This window comes from Rana temporaria, chromosome 2, assembly GCF_905171775.1.
Source record: "Rana temporaria chromosome 2, aRanTem1.1, whole genome shotgun sequence".
Classification (NCBI taxonomy): Eukaryota; Metazoa; Chordata; class Amphibia; order Anura; family Ranidae; genus Rana; species Rana temporaria.
The window spans coordinates 368,924,565-368,937,398 of NC_053490.1; the positions used below are offsets into that span (position 1 = coordinate 368,924,565).

The following is a 12,834-nucleotide window of genomic DNA, read 5'->3' on the forward strand; positions in this document are numbered from 1 at the left end:
TGTTATAAAATAATAAATCACGTGACATTTCACTTAGTAACTCAATTTTCACAAATACTTTTAGTACTACAAATATTTTTACAAAAATAGATAACTAGACCAACACATTTTTATTAATTTGTTAGCTACCGGTTAGGCGAGGAGTTCGAAGAACTAATTTAAAACATTGAAAAAAAAACACACAAATGTAATACTTTCACATTTGCCATAAGTGGATGGAATAAAAAATAAGTGCTTTCTTTTTTTTTTTTTTTTTTTATTACAACTGATCTCAAATAATTAAGGCTAGTTTCAGCAATGTGCAAAGTCATTAGGAATGGTTACAGATGGTATGGGTTTATATAAGACAAGTGGTACGAGTAAGAAATTCTGAGGATCTGTGATTCAGTGTAGGTATTCCAACACTTAATCATGTTGCCTACTTTAAAGCAGTTAAAAAAAGAACATTTGTCAATAGCAGTTATGATACTGACAACTTTTTGCTGGTAACTATCATAACATAAGAATATTTTAATAAAGCTGAAAAGGAACTGCACTGAGGAATATTTGTTTTGCTAGCATAACCATTATGCCCCGTACACACGATCGGATTTCCCATCGGAATAAACTCCAACGGGTTTTTCCGACGGAATTGCACTCAAGCTGTCTTGCGCACACACGGACACACCAAATTCCGACCATCAAAAACGCGGTGATGTAAAACACTATGACGAGCCTAGAATAATGAAGTTCAATGCTTCCGAGCATGCGTCAAATTGTTTCCGAACATACGTGTTTTTTCCTCCGTCGGAATTACATACAAACGGACATGTTCTCTTTCTAAGTTCGTCGGAATTTCCGACGGAAAAAGTCCAATGGGGCATACACACGGTCGGAATATCCGCTGAAAAAATTCTGTCTGACTTTTTCCATCAGAAATTCCGACCGTGTGTAGCGTATGTGATAAACTTTCAATTTACACAAGAAACCCTCATAATCTGCATCAACACCTAAATATGTTTCCAATGGAGTTTGGACTAAGTGCATCCCTTGATGAATCCTGTTTAGCCTGAACAATGTGCCTACATGTAGTTCACCAATAAGCAATTCTGTACAGTTCATCTGACAGTTACAATGTCCCTCCACCTCATTAACTAAAAGATAATGTGACGTTGAAGGTAAAAGGTAAGATTGGAGTTTGAAGAGAAGTAAATGCAGGTGTGGCTCTCTTTTAAAAGCCAAGGACCACACTGCTACTTGGGAGTTTGCTTGATTACAGAGCAAAACAAGATTTTACGTCAGAAGACATTAGCATTCATAAAAGACCCTGTGTTGGTATATTGTTTTGGTAGTGGCACAAGTCATGATTTCATCAGACCCATCCCATATTGCAACTATACAAATATGACAAAAAAAAAAAAAGCTAAAATATGTACATATATTTTAAAACCCATGTAAATGCAGCCTATTGCTGAATAATATTTAAAAAGCGTTGGCTGTAACATACTATGGGAGCCCCTGACAATCTTTGACCTTTTCAATTTGTTTTAATGTCTGTAAAAAAAAGTCCCAGTTTGCAGATCACGTCCCAAAGTAAAGTGTGGCATTAAAAAAATATATGTTATCCAAAGGCAATTTTTTGGACGTTTCTTAAGGAGGAGGCTTGTCTTTTCATCACCCCAGTACTTCTGCAGATTACTCAGTACAAGTCTCAGTTCTGTGCAACAGTTGAAACGAATGGCAATCTGCTGAAAAAGAGGAAAGGAAATAAATTAACCATCTAGTGTCATAAATACAATTGTAAACCGCTCAAAACTGTCTATTGTTAACAACTCTTTCAGTCTATTTGTAAAAATTGGAGAAAATGAATTATGGGAACAAAAGTGGACGGCGAGCTCAAAATTACCAATTCGATCTCAACTTTTATTCTCTAGAAAAAAGAAACAAGGAATCTGATTGGTCACTATACCCAAAGTACATCGCATAACTTGGAACTTCACCCATAACTACTTGATAAAAAAGTAATGTTTTTTAGTGAGTAACGTACATTCCACATAGGATTCCAAATAGAAATAATTACAAATAATTACGCTACCAAAATTAGTGTGTGCTGTAAATTGCCTCCAGCATTGCTCTTGTTTCTTTATGCCAGAGTTGGGACTATTTCTAGGAGGAGGTTTGAAACAATTGAGTTGGAAAGAATATGTACTAGTTCTAGGAGGGCCTTTGAAGGCTTTTCATGTTTCCACCAGAGCTGTCAGACACCAGATGGGCACTCCACAGGTAACTGCCGGATGGATAAGCAGGCCAGAGAGGAGGAGCTCCCCCCACACACTGAGATCATGTGGGTCATTTTTGGAAGGTACTTTGGAGAGCAGTAGCTAAGAGATCCTGTGACACATGTGACAACAGCAGAGCTTACTTTTGCCTGACAACATAAGAATAAGACACTCGGTATGTTATCTTTGCCACTAGGACCTGTGTATATCTCTTTTTAGCACCTCCCATCTATGCTTTTGGACCCAATAGCCTGGGTTGCTATCTCCCAATCTTGGATCAAATCCATGGTCCCTCGTCTCTGTGCGTGGGGGAAGGATATCTCCTCCTCTCTGGCCTGCTTTTCCATCCGGCAGGTTCACGTGGAACGCCCATCTGGTGTCTGACAGCTCTGGTGAAAACATGAAACGTCTTCAAAGATTCTCCTAGAACTATTGCATATTCATTCCAATTAAATTGTATCATCCTGTCTAATTCCCTGAAGAAGACAACAAGGGGAAATGTGTCGGATTGTGTGTTTTTATCCCTTATGTGCATTATCACTTTGCTTTGTACATAGTGGTATCTGTATTGAGTGTTATTTACATCTTTTTCCCAGGGAGGAATTACTATGTCTGTGGGATGTTTTGTGATACACTGATGAGTTGTGATGATTTTTTTTGGTTTTTAAGAGGTGTCCATTATGGAGATTTTTTATGGCATATAATAAAAAGTAGATTTTAAAATGATGTTATTGTATAGTGAATTATTCTGGGAGGGGGTTTCAGCACCTGTAAAGTCCCAGCCCTTCTTTCTTGTTTGTATACTAAATTTAAGGGGATGTGGTGCTGATCTTCAACTGAACTCACATTCATTTTGATGACATTTCTTCTTGTCAGAGGCTGCCATTTTACTGAAGCCCAGAGACCCTGAGTAGCAGGGGCCAAAAGTCGGGAAACAACGGGCAGTTAAAAAAAACACTGACATTCAGGCCTGTGTGTGTGTGTGTCCGTCCGTCTAACAGAAGCCGGAACTTTTGTCGGCTTCTTCTGGACATGCATGCTGGAAAACCAGTAGCCGGCCAACTTCCAATTAGTGTTCTCAGCCAATGGCAGAGTGTGCTGATCGAGGTGTTCTGGTGGGGGCGTCTGTCAGAACATAACAGCTCAGTGAAGGGATATTGCTGGACTAACCTTGCATGGTTAGTACGGTGACTCCGACCAGATATGTCAGTTTTTTTTGTGCAAAAAAACTGTAGCGTGTACCCTGCTTTAGATTGTCAGCAGATTGACCTCTAGTGGCTCTGCTTTTCGGCACAATGCCAAAAATGGAGAGCAATTAAGTTACCCCTCTCGGTCACAGGAAGGACTAACTTGGTCAAGATGATTTGGGCCCCACAGCTGCTCTACATACTTCACAATGCCCCGATTTGGATTTCCCATATGTGGTTCACTCAAATAGATGCCCAATTCAGGACTCTAATATGGGGCAATAAAGTGGCTCGTATCAGTCTCTCCTCTTTACAGTTAGCCAAGGATCAGGGTGGCATGGCGGTTCCACACGCTAGATACTACTTCGTGGCCTCGCAGCTTCAGCACCTTGGGGGCTGAGGTTGGGAGGACACAGAAGATCCTATTCGCTTGTTAGTGACACCTTGTGGCTCGGAGTTGTCTGCGCTTTCCCATCTAGAGGCGGGACTCACGCACATTTCGAGCTCACTGCCTACTGTTAAACTGTTGAATTCGATATGGAAGTACACCAGAACGTTGCTGCACATAACAGGCATATGCTCATTCACACCAATATGGAACAACAAATACTTTACTGAACTCTTTAAACTTAAAGACTTTCGGTCTTGGGAGCTGGCAGGCATACGATACATTCCACAGCTGTATAGAGGAGCAATTTTTAAATCATTTACAGATCTCAGGGAGGAATTTGCACTAAATAGGTCCCAACTCTATCGTTACCTACAACTGAGGCATGCGATACAAGCTGAAACTAGGCTTTCACAACATAGACTTTCAACTCATCCATTAATGGCAGAGGTATTTATGAACAAGGACAGGAAGGGTATGATTTCTAATGTATATAAGATACTGCTTGGCTGCACACATGATGCCTTCTCTCTACCGTGTAGGAGGGGCTGGGAGAGGGATTTAGGTCCAATAGACGGTGAAACTTGGGAGCTGTGTCTCATTTCAGCTCCGCTGGTATCTGTGTCGGCGTCTCGCAGACTTTCTCATTTGTTTATGCTCCACAGGGTGTACAGAACCCCAGTACGCTTGCATAGATGGGGGTGTCGGGACTCTCCACTATGCCCAAAATGTAGTGCACAAGAAGGGGATTTACTACATATGCTGTGGAAATGCCCGAAATTGTTCCGTTATTGGAACTATGTTGTAACCACCATTTCCCAGACATACCAAGTGCCGATCCTGCAAGATCCGATTGTACAGTATGTCTACTCGGTGCTCTGGAGATTCCATCGCTCTCGCCCAATGGCCATACTGCAATACTCCGCCTGCTATACATAGCTAGAACGGCGATTGCGAGGCTCTGGATATCTCCTAGGGTACCGACAAACAAGCAATGGACGGATGATGTTAACAGATTGCTGATCAGGGAAAAAATTACCTACCAACACAGAAATGCGTCACGAAAATTTTATTCTATGTGGCAACCCTGGCTCAATGTTCCGGGACTAGGGCCCCCACAACTTATCATGGATAGATTGTTGATGGGATAATGCCTTAACGCATTGAAACTATGGAAATCTATGATTGTTTAGGGACAACTGAGATCTGGATTTCTGTCCCCCCCCCTTCCCTCATTTGTTACCCCTTCTCCCGCCATCCTCCCTTCTTTGGCCCTTACCTTTTGCAGCCAGGCCTTATTATATACGTTTTAGGTGGTAGTGTTAATTGATCTTGAGAAGAAGTGAGAGAAAAAAAAAAAAGGGAGACAGACAATTTTGTATTTGTATCACCCAGGCCGTGCGTAGTTCTCGCCCCAGAAGGGCATTGTTTATATATGTTTCGTACTTTTATGTATGTTGTTGTGCAAAAATCAGTACAGAATGTTTACATACAATTTTTGTTTTGCACGAATGGCAGGTTGTCTGCCGGGTGAAATTCTCCATGCATCATTTTTACTGGGAAATGTCTTTTTCCTTTTTGTTGGCAATGTCAAAATGTTTATACTGGTATCCAGAAATATGTATAACAGTGTATTGTGTAGCTTGTGATTTACATTGTCTATACCAATAAACATCTTTTGATTCAAAAAAAAAATGGAGAGCAACTGAACATGTACTGTAAAAAGCAGGGAGAGACAGTGTATAACTGGATTTTAAACAGTATAGGCAGTTATTTTTTATGTTTTTATATGTGCAAAAGGGGCCAGTATGAGGTGATCTAACAGGACTTAAGTGTATGACTAAAGTTCCATTTCTCAGATATTTTTAAAACTCACACACTACCCTGTGCAGACTCTCAGGCACCTTGTATATGCTTAAAGCAGAACTAAATGTTTATTACAATTTTCATGCAATCACTGTAATATAGTTAGGGAAAATTGTGCAAGCATGTTTACCTGCAAAATCTTATTCCTTGTGGCTGCATCAAAAACCCACCATATTACAGAAACCTCCTCTCTTAATTCTCCTCTAAGGAGGTGCCATCAAGGAGGTGCCCACATCATCAGAGGGAAGTGATGTTCTTTTTTTTACAGGATGAAATCTCAATCTACTTTCATTGTTTTTGCTAGCCACTGGTGTGTATTAGGTCGTTCCACTACCACCCTCTCTTCCCTTCTCCCTATGCATTTTATGTAAAACGTGTGGATAGCTACAAAGCCAGAACTTCAGGTATTTAGTGTTTTTATTTTTACTATAATACAGTAATGCTATTATAGGGGCAATTTGCAGTGACTCACTGAGTGAACAGAAGAAATGTGTGGATAAAAAAGTGTCAAAGCTGTCAGAAAATGGCAGAGAGGGAGATTCAAGGAACACTTAGGCCCGGATTCACAAAGCACTTGCGCCGACGTATCTCGAGATACGCCACGTAAGTGCAAATATGCCCCATAAAGGAGGTGTAACTCAGCAGCATCCATGCAAAGGGCTGCACCAGGGAACACAAGCCCGCGTATTTTCCATAGTTTACGTTGGACGTTAATGATTCGGCATAGGTTACGTTCACGCCGTAGGCAGTGATCCGGCGTATCTTAGGCAGTTGTTCCGACGTGATTGTGAGCATGCGCACTGAGATGCGCCCACGGGACGGCGCATGCGCCGTTCGTTATACGGATCTGTCTGGCGCTTGGCCCATCATTTGCATGGGGTCACACCTCATTTGCATGGCTCACGCCGACTTCCACCTATGCCGGCTTACGCCTAGGAAACCCAGCGCAGTTTTGGGAGGAAGTGCTTTGTGAATTCCATGCTTGCCTTTTTGCCCTGCGTCGGCGTAGCGTAAAGGAGATACGCTACGGCGGCATAAATGTGCGCCGCTGTCTGTGAATCCGGGCCTTAGGGTCTACCTTTTTATCTCTAGCTATAGGCTGATTAGGAGTAATACACTGATGGGAGAGTCCAAGGTACCTGGGTTTGCTTTGAGCAGGGTCCAGTAAATATTACTGAAATTCAGGTGCCGAATATGGCCTGTTACTAGGGGGTTAAAAAAAAGAATAGGTGTGGGGTTCTCTCTACACCCTAAGGTTATTCTAGTATCTGGTATGGATGTCAAGGGGGACCCCACGCTATTATATGGGGGGGGGAGTTGCCCTTCAGGACTGGTGTGAATTTTACAGGGGAATACCATAAGATAAACTAGAAAAAAGGCATTGTGCCCCTCAAAATCCATACCACACTCCTATCTGAGCATACAGTCTGTCAGGCCAGGAAAAGGGTTGGGGGGCAATAGACACTACACATTCTGTTAAGCCTGTTTTTTTTTAAAAGTGTAAATGATAAAAGTGTGATGATATGGCATGATGGAAACTATCCCACTGCATTACTCAACATTGAGGACACCATTGATTCTGACCAAATATCCAACTCCATTTGCAGAAATGCAGCCCAAAACTTGCAAGGATCCTCCACCTTGTTTCACTGCTACCTACAGATACTCATTATTGTACCACTCTCCAGCCCTTCGCAAACAAAATTAATGCAGATTTGAAGGCAAGGGGTGGTCACACCAAATATTGATTTGGATTTCTCTTCTTTCCATTTACTTCCCATTTTGTTAAATGATAAAAATAAACTATTACCACATCTATTTCTGAAAACATTCTTAATTTACAGAATTTTTTCACACCTACCTATATAGACTTTTGCACATTACTGTACATGATGTTCTGCTCCAGCTGATTGGACTTATGCCTCATACACACGTCCAGTTTTCCTGCCAGGAAAACTGTCATGACAGCTTTTGGCCAGGAAAACTGGCCATGTGTATGCTCCATGGCAGTTTTCCCAACAGGAAAACCACCAAAAATCATGTTCTCTTTTTTCCTGCCGTGATTCCCGGCTGTCTTTTTCCTGGCAGTTTTTCCCATAGGAAAACTGCCAGGAAAAAGACCTAGATCGGTGTTGCGGGGTGTCAGACTGACACCCTGCAACAATGATCGCCGCGATGCGCGCCCCTGGGGGCGCGCAGCGGCTCAATATCCTGAGGACGTCATATGATGTCCACTCAGGATATTGAAACCACTTTGCCGACGTCAATTTGTCATTGGCGGGCGGCAAGTGGTTACATTTTTATACCCTTTTATAGCAGAGGCATACATAGCCAGTGGAAAGCTTGTGTTGCTTGGAAGAATATTTCTTACAATGAAGCAGAAGCAGAAATGGGCAAAAAGAGTGACAGAGGCAGGGCACAAATAGCTGCACCCACAGGTGAGTGTGAGCAGTCACACAGTGCTAGCCAGGTTTTCTTTTCTTTTTAAAAAAAAAATGATTAATCCATTGTCAGCACATTCTATTACTGTTGCAGTCACTGACTCTTAAGACCGATGGACCGTTTTCATCGGACAAACCGATCGTGTGTGGGCCCCATCGGTTTGTTTTCCATCAATGAAAAAAAATAGAACATGTTTTAAAATTTTCCTATGGACTATAGAAAAAAGTCTGTGTGGAAGTCCATCATAAAAATCCACGCATGCTCAGAATCAAGTCGACGCATGCTCGGAAGCATTGAACTTAATTTTTCTCAGCACGTCGTAGTGTTTTACGTCACCGCGCTTAGACACGGTCGGATTTTTGACCGATGGTGTGTAGGCCAGACTGATGAAAGTCAGCTTCATCGGATATCTGACGAAAAAAATCCATCGAAATAGATTCCATCAGATATCCGATCGTGTGTACAGGTTTTTACAGATACATATTTAAAAAAAGGTAAAGCGTGAAGAATGGAAATTTTTTATGTACAGTTGCATATATTCACTGTTGCATAGGCACATTACCTAGATATTTAGTAATTGAAACACTTACCTAATAGTTGTCCTTTAGCTTAGATTTTAGCATAGGTGCAAAAAACACTAATCTCTGCAGCCGTTTGCTAATAAAACTCTCTCCTGGTCAATTTAATAAAACCTGTACTGGCAGAAATTATGGCCCAGATTCACAGAGAGTAAGGCGCACATTACACCGCCGTAGAGCAAACACTGTACGCTACGCCAACGCAGCGCAGAGAGGCAAGCATTGTATTCAGCAAGCCAGTGCTCCCAACGCTGCGCCAGCTTGGCGTGGGTTTCGAAGGCACACGTCGGCGTAGGTGGAAGTGGGCGTGAACCCATGCAATTGAGGCGTGACCCCATGCAAATGATGGGCCGAGCGCCAGACAGGTACGTATCACGAACTGCGCATGCACCATGACGTGGACGCAATCCTCACAACCACGCCGGCACAACTGCCTAAGCTACGCCGGGTCACTGCGTACGCCGTGAACATAACGTACGCCCAGCCAGACACACGTCCAATGCACAATACGCCGGCTTGTTCCCTGGTGCAGACCTGTGCATGTCTGTTGCCGGGTTGCACCTCCTTTATGGGGAATAACTTTACGCTGGACGTACAACTTACGCGCATCTCGCGTAGTATGCGCCGGGCACACGCACATTCAAGAATCGCCGTATTTCTCTCATTTGCATGTTTGAATGGCTAATCAATGGGAGCGGCACCATGTGCCCAGCTAAATGTGCGCCCACCCTACGCCGGCGTGTGCAAGCTACGTTGGCGGGGTGTAGCCTGTTTTTAGGCGCATATTAGTTTGTGGGTCTGGCGCACACATACGCCGGCGCACATTTTCACTTACGTCGGCGTAACGTGTTATACGTCGGCGTAAGTGCTTTGTGAATCTTGGCCAAAGAGCCTTCCTGAAAACGCTGCTTGCCTTGCTACCTCTGGTAACTGCTTATATGTATACTTGTTACACCAAGTCAGTGACTTGGTGCAAATATTTTGGATCATCAGGACAGGTAGGCAACTAATATTTTAAGAAGGAGAGGTCAGCAATGGCAACCTCTTGGTACAGGCTTCCTTAAACACACTATTGTGCTTTGTCACAATGACTTTATTGGACAATACTCAGATATGAACAGACACTGTAATATAAAAGTTAAGAGATTGATGGAGGATGTTACTCAACAAACTATCCTTACAGGGTATGGCAATTCTAGAAATATGTTCCTTTACCTCACAGATAGGATGTCCTTTAAATGTGAATTAAAAAACCCGTGAAACTGTGTTTCGAAGAGCAGAACTTGCTAGTGATCCCATGAAACTCTTATCCAGTCCTTGCTGTGGTGGGAAAAAAAGTTTGTTAGTTTATGGTAACATGGAGGTGTAAAATCTAGCAGAAGCAGAGAGTTCGTTAATAAGCCAGTGGTAAAGTGGGTCCTGATTCTAAAAAGGTTTAAAGTGTTTGTTAACTCCCCCAAAAAAATCATATCCTGGTCCTTTAAAGCAGATTAAAACAGCACAGCGCTTGTGTTGTGTAATCTTCACCTCTGTAAAAAACCTCCCTGAACCGGCCACTTCCTGTATGCCCTCTCTATACTGACCACGAAAATCGTGGCTGCTGAGCCATGACCACCGTGGTCAGTGTGCGCCCCTCCGTCATACACTGCCCTGCTCTCAGCTCTTTTCTTACCCCTCTCACCCCTCCTTCCTGCCTGTCATCTCTCTCTATCTGTCTGTCACTGCTCAGCCCCGCCCCGCGCTATTATTGAAAAAAAAAAAACAATTGTGGCTGCCAGCCCCCTCTATTAGAGGCTGGCATATCACACTGTGTAAATCATTTTAAAAAAATAGCAGTGTAAATACCAATTCTGAGCTGTCTTCAGGCCGGTCACGTGACTTTAGAGCTACAAGACAGAACTTTTGCGGGAGGAGCCGAGCGGCCACGTGACCCGGCTGACGTCAAATCATGTGACCGGCCTGAAGACAGCTGAAAACCGGTATTTATACTGCTCGTTTTTTTAAAATCACATACATAGTGTGCTATGCCAGGCTCTAATAGAGGGTCTGGCATAGACTTATACAAATGGGTTCACAAACACTTTAAGCCATTTACCAAGCAAGACTAGAGATAATTGCTGAATTGTTGCAAACTGCTCATTATCTTCTAAAGTAAGCCAAACAGTATATATCTTTGGGTAAATAATACCTTAAAAACAATAAAATAATTGAAACATTTGGATATTAAAGCATGCAAATAAAACATGTATCTACTTCTGGATAGCCTGCTGTTTGTGTTATTTTTTTGCTAACCGAAGAACAGGAAATTACACATGGGACTGTAATCATTTTTTCACCTGTTTAAGTATTCCTTGCAGCTCTCTTTGGGACCACATATCTGTCAGGAAAAGACGAGCGGCTTCCGCAGCTTTGGGTGAAGCTCTGTAAAACACGCAGAAATGTAATAAGCCTTTTTTCTTATGTGTACCAGGCTAAAATGAATTGTTTTGCCTAAAAACACATTTGTCTACTGAGCTCAATAGCTAAAGTTCATATAACACATAACTAAATAAGCCACAGGCATGACTTATGCCCCCTCTCACCCTTTCTCTTTGCTATAAAACAGAAATGCAGTTGACGATATAGGGTCTGAAAGCAAACAACTCTCTTTTAGATAACCCATAATGCTCAGTAATCACAATAGCATTGACAAACTCTGTATTAAATATTTATAAAATATAAAATAGTTTAAAATCATAAAAACCTAAAAAAATGAAATTAACATAGATCCATATGTATTATAGTCTCCAATTAAAAAGTGATCTGGTTATGAAACAATCTTTGTACCTTTGGAATACTTATGGACTGTTCAGGACATATGGTCCAAACTAAAAAAAAACCTTGCCATACATGACTTAACCATAGGAGATGGGACCAGTTCAAGCATCGGGCCCCGTACACACGTCCGAGAAACTCGATGGGCAAAACACATCGTTTTGCTCGTCGAGTTCCTTGTGAAGCCGCCGAGGATCTCGGCGAGCCAAGTTTCCTCATTGACTAACGAGGAAATAGAGAACATGTTGCCGGTTTCCTCGGCAAAAAGTGTACACACCACCGGGTTTCTCGGCAGAATACGGCTCCGATCGCGTTTCTGGCTGAATTCTGCCGAGAAACTCGGTCGTGTGTACGGGGCCTTACTTGCAAAAACTGTTCAAAGGTTTGGTACTGAGCATTTGAAGTCACTTGAGGTAATTATACAGAAAGACATTTTTTAGCATGTTTTCATTTTTTTATAATTGATTACCAATCATTTCAATTACAGAAACTGAAGTAATGGGTCCTGCATTATGTGAGTTGTTTGAAGACAAGCATATACTTTAGCTCCACATAATTTTCTGTAAAAACATTTACCATCTATGACTCACATACATAGGCATCTCATTTTCATTTCTTAAAGTATTACTGAACCCAGGACCCTGCATTCACTATAACTGGTCACCCACAGTACACAGAACATAAAAATGCAATTATTTTTGTAAATATAAACTGATAAATACCTTTTATCAGCAGTTATAGAAGTCTTATGACTTGTAGGAGGAGTTCTCATTCTCTTCTGACTGTCCTATGAGGCTGCATGACCCTTGACCCTCTGTCTGGACAGTGCTGATTGACCCTGTGCTGATCTCATGCAGCCTCACAAAAAATAAAAACTCTCTAGCAATACACACCAAAATTGAGCATGTACAGAGTGCCCCCAAGGCTCTGTACTATCAGGAGATTTATTGGGGGCAGTTAAATAAGGTGAGGATCAAAGAAGACAGGTTCAAATGGCGTTTTTACACAATTCAGAGGATTAATTCCATAGTCCCCTTTTACACTGAGCCAAAGCCGATTTAGCGCTAAATCGCCGCTTGTTTTAGCAGCGCTTTAGTACTGTTTAAGTGGCCACTTTTCGGTCACTAGCGAGGCATTTTTAACCCCAAAGAAGGGGTTAAAAATGCCTGCGCTTTGGCGCGTCCGAATCGCTTTTTAGGAGCTTTGAAAGCGCTGCCTATTCATTTCAATGGGTAGGGCGTTTTGGGAGCACTGTATACAACCCTCTCAAACCGCCCCTGCTGCTTGCAGGACTTTTCCTA

At 42.2% G+C, this 12,834-nt stretch overlaps 1 protein-coding gene across 2 annotated transcripts in view; it reads right to left on the reverse strand.

The window, feature by feature from the left end:
• Nucleotides 1–998: 998 nt before the first annotated feature.
• PKP1 (plakophilin 1) overlaps nt 999–12,834 on the reverse strand; it is an 81,728-nt gene continuing 69,892 nt past the window's right edge. The window contains exons 12-14 of one of the 2 annotated variants that reach the window (XM_040337733.1): nt 11,056–11,140; nt 9,935–10,039; nt 999–1,724 (exon numbers count right to left, since the gene is read on the reverse strand). In XM_040337733.1, coding sequence (XP_040193667.1) covers nt 9,965–10,039; nt 11,056–11,140 — 160 coding nt within the window. In that variant the 3' untranslated portion in view covers nt 999–1,724; nt 9,935–9,964. Of the gene's footprint in view, nt 1,728–9,934; nt 10,040–11,055; nt 11,141–12,834 lie in introns of both variants that reach the window. The other variant, XM_040337732.1, reaches the window with a different exon arrangement.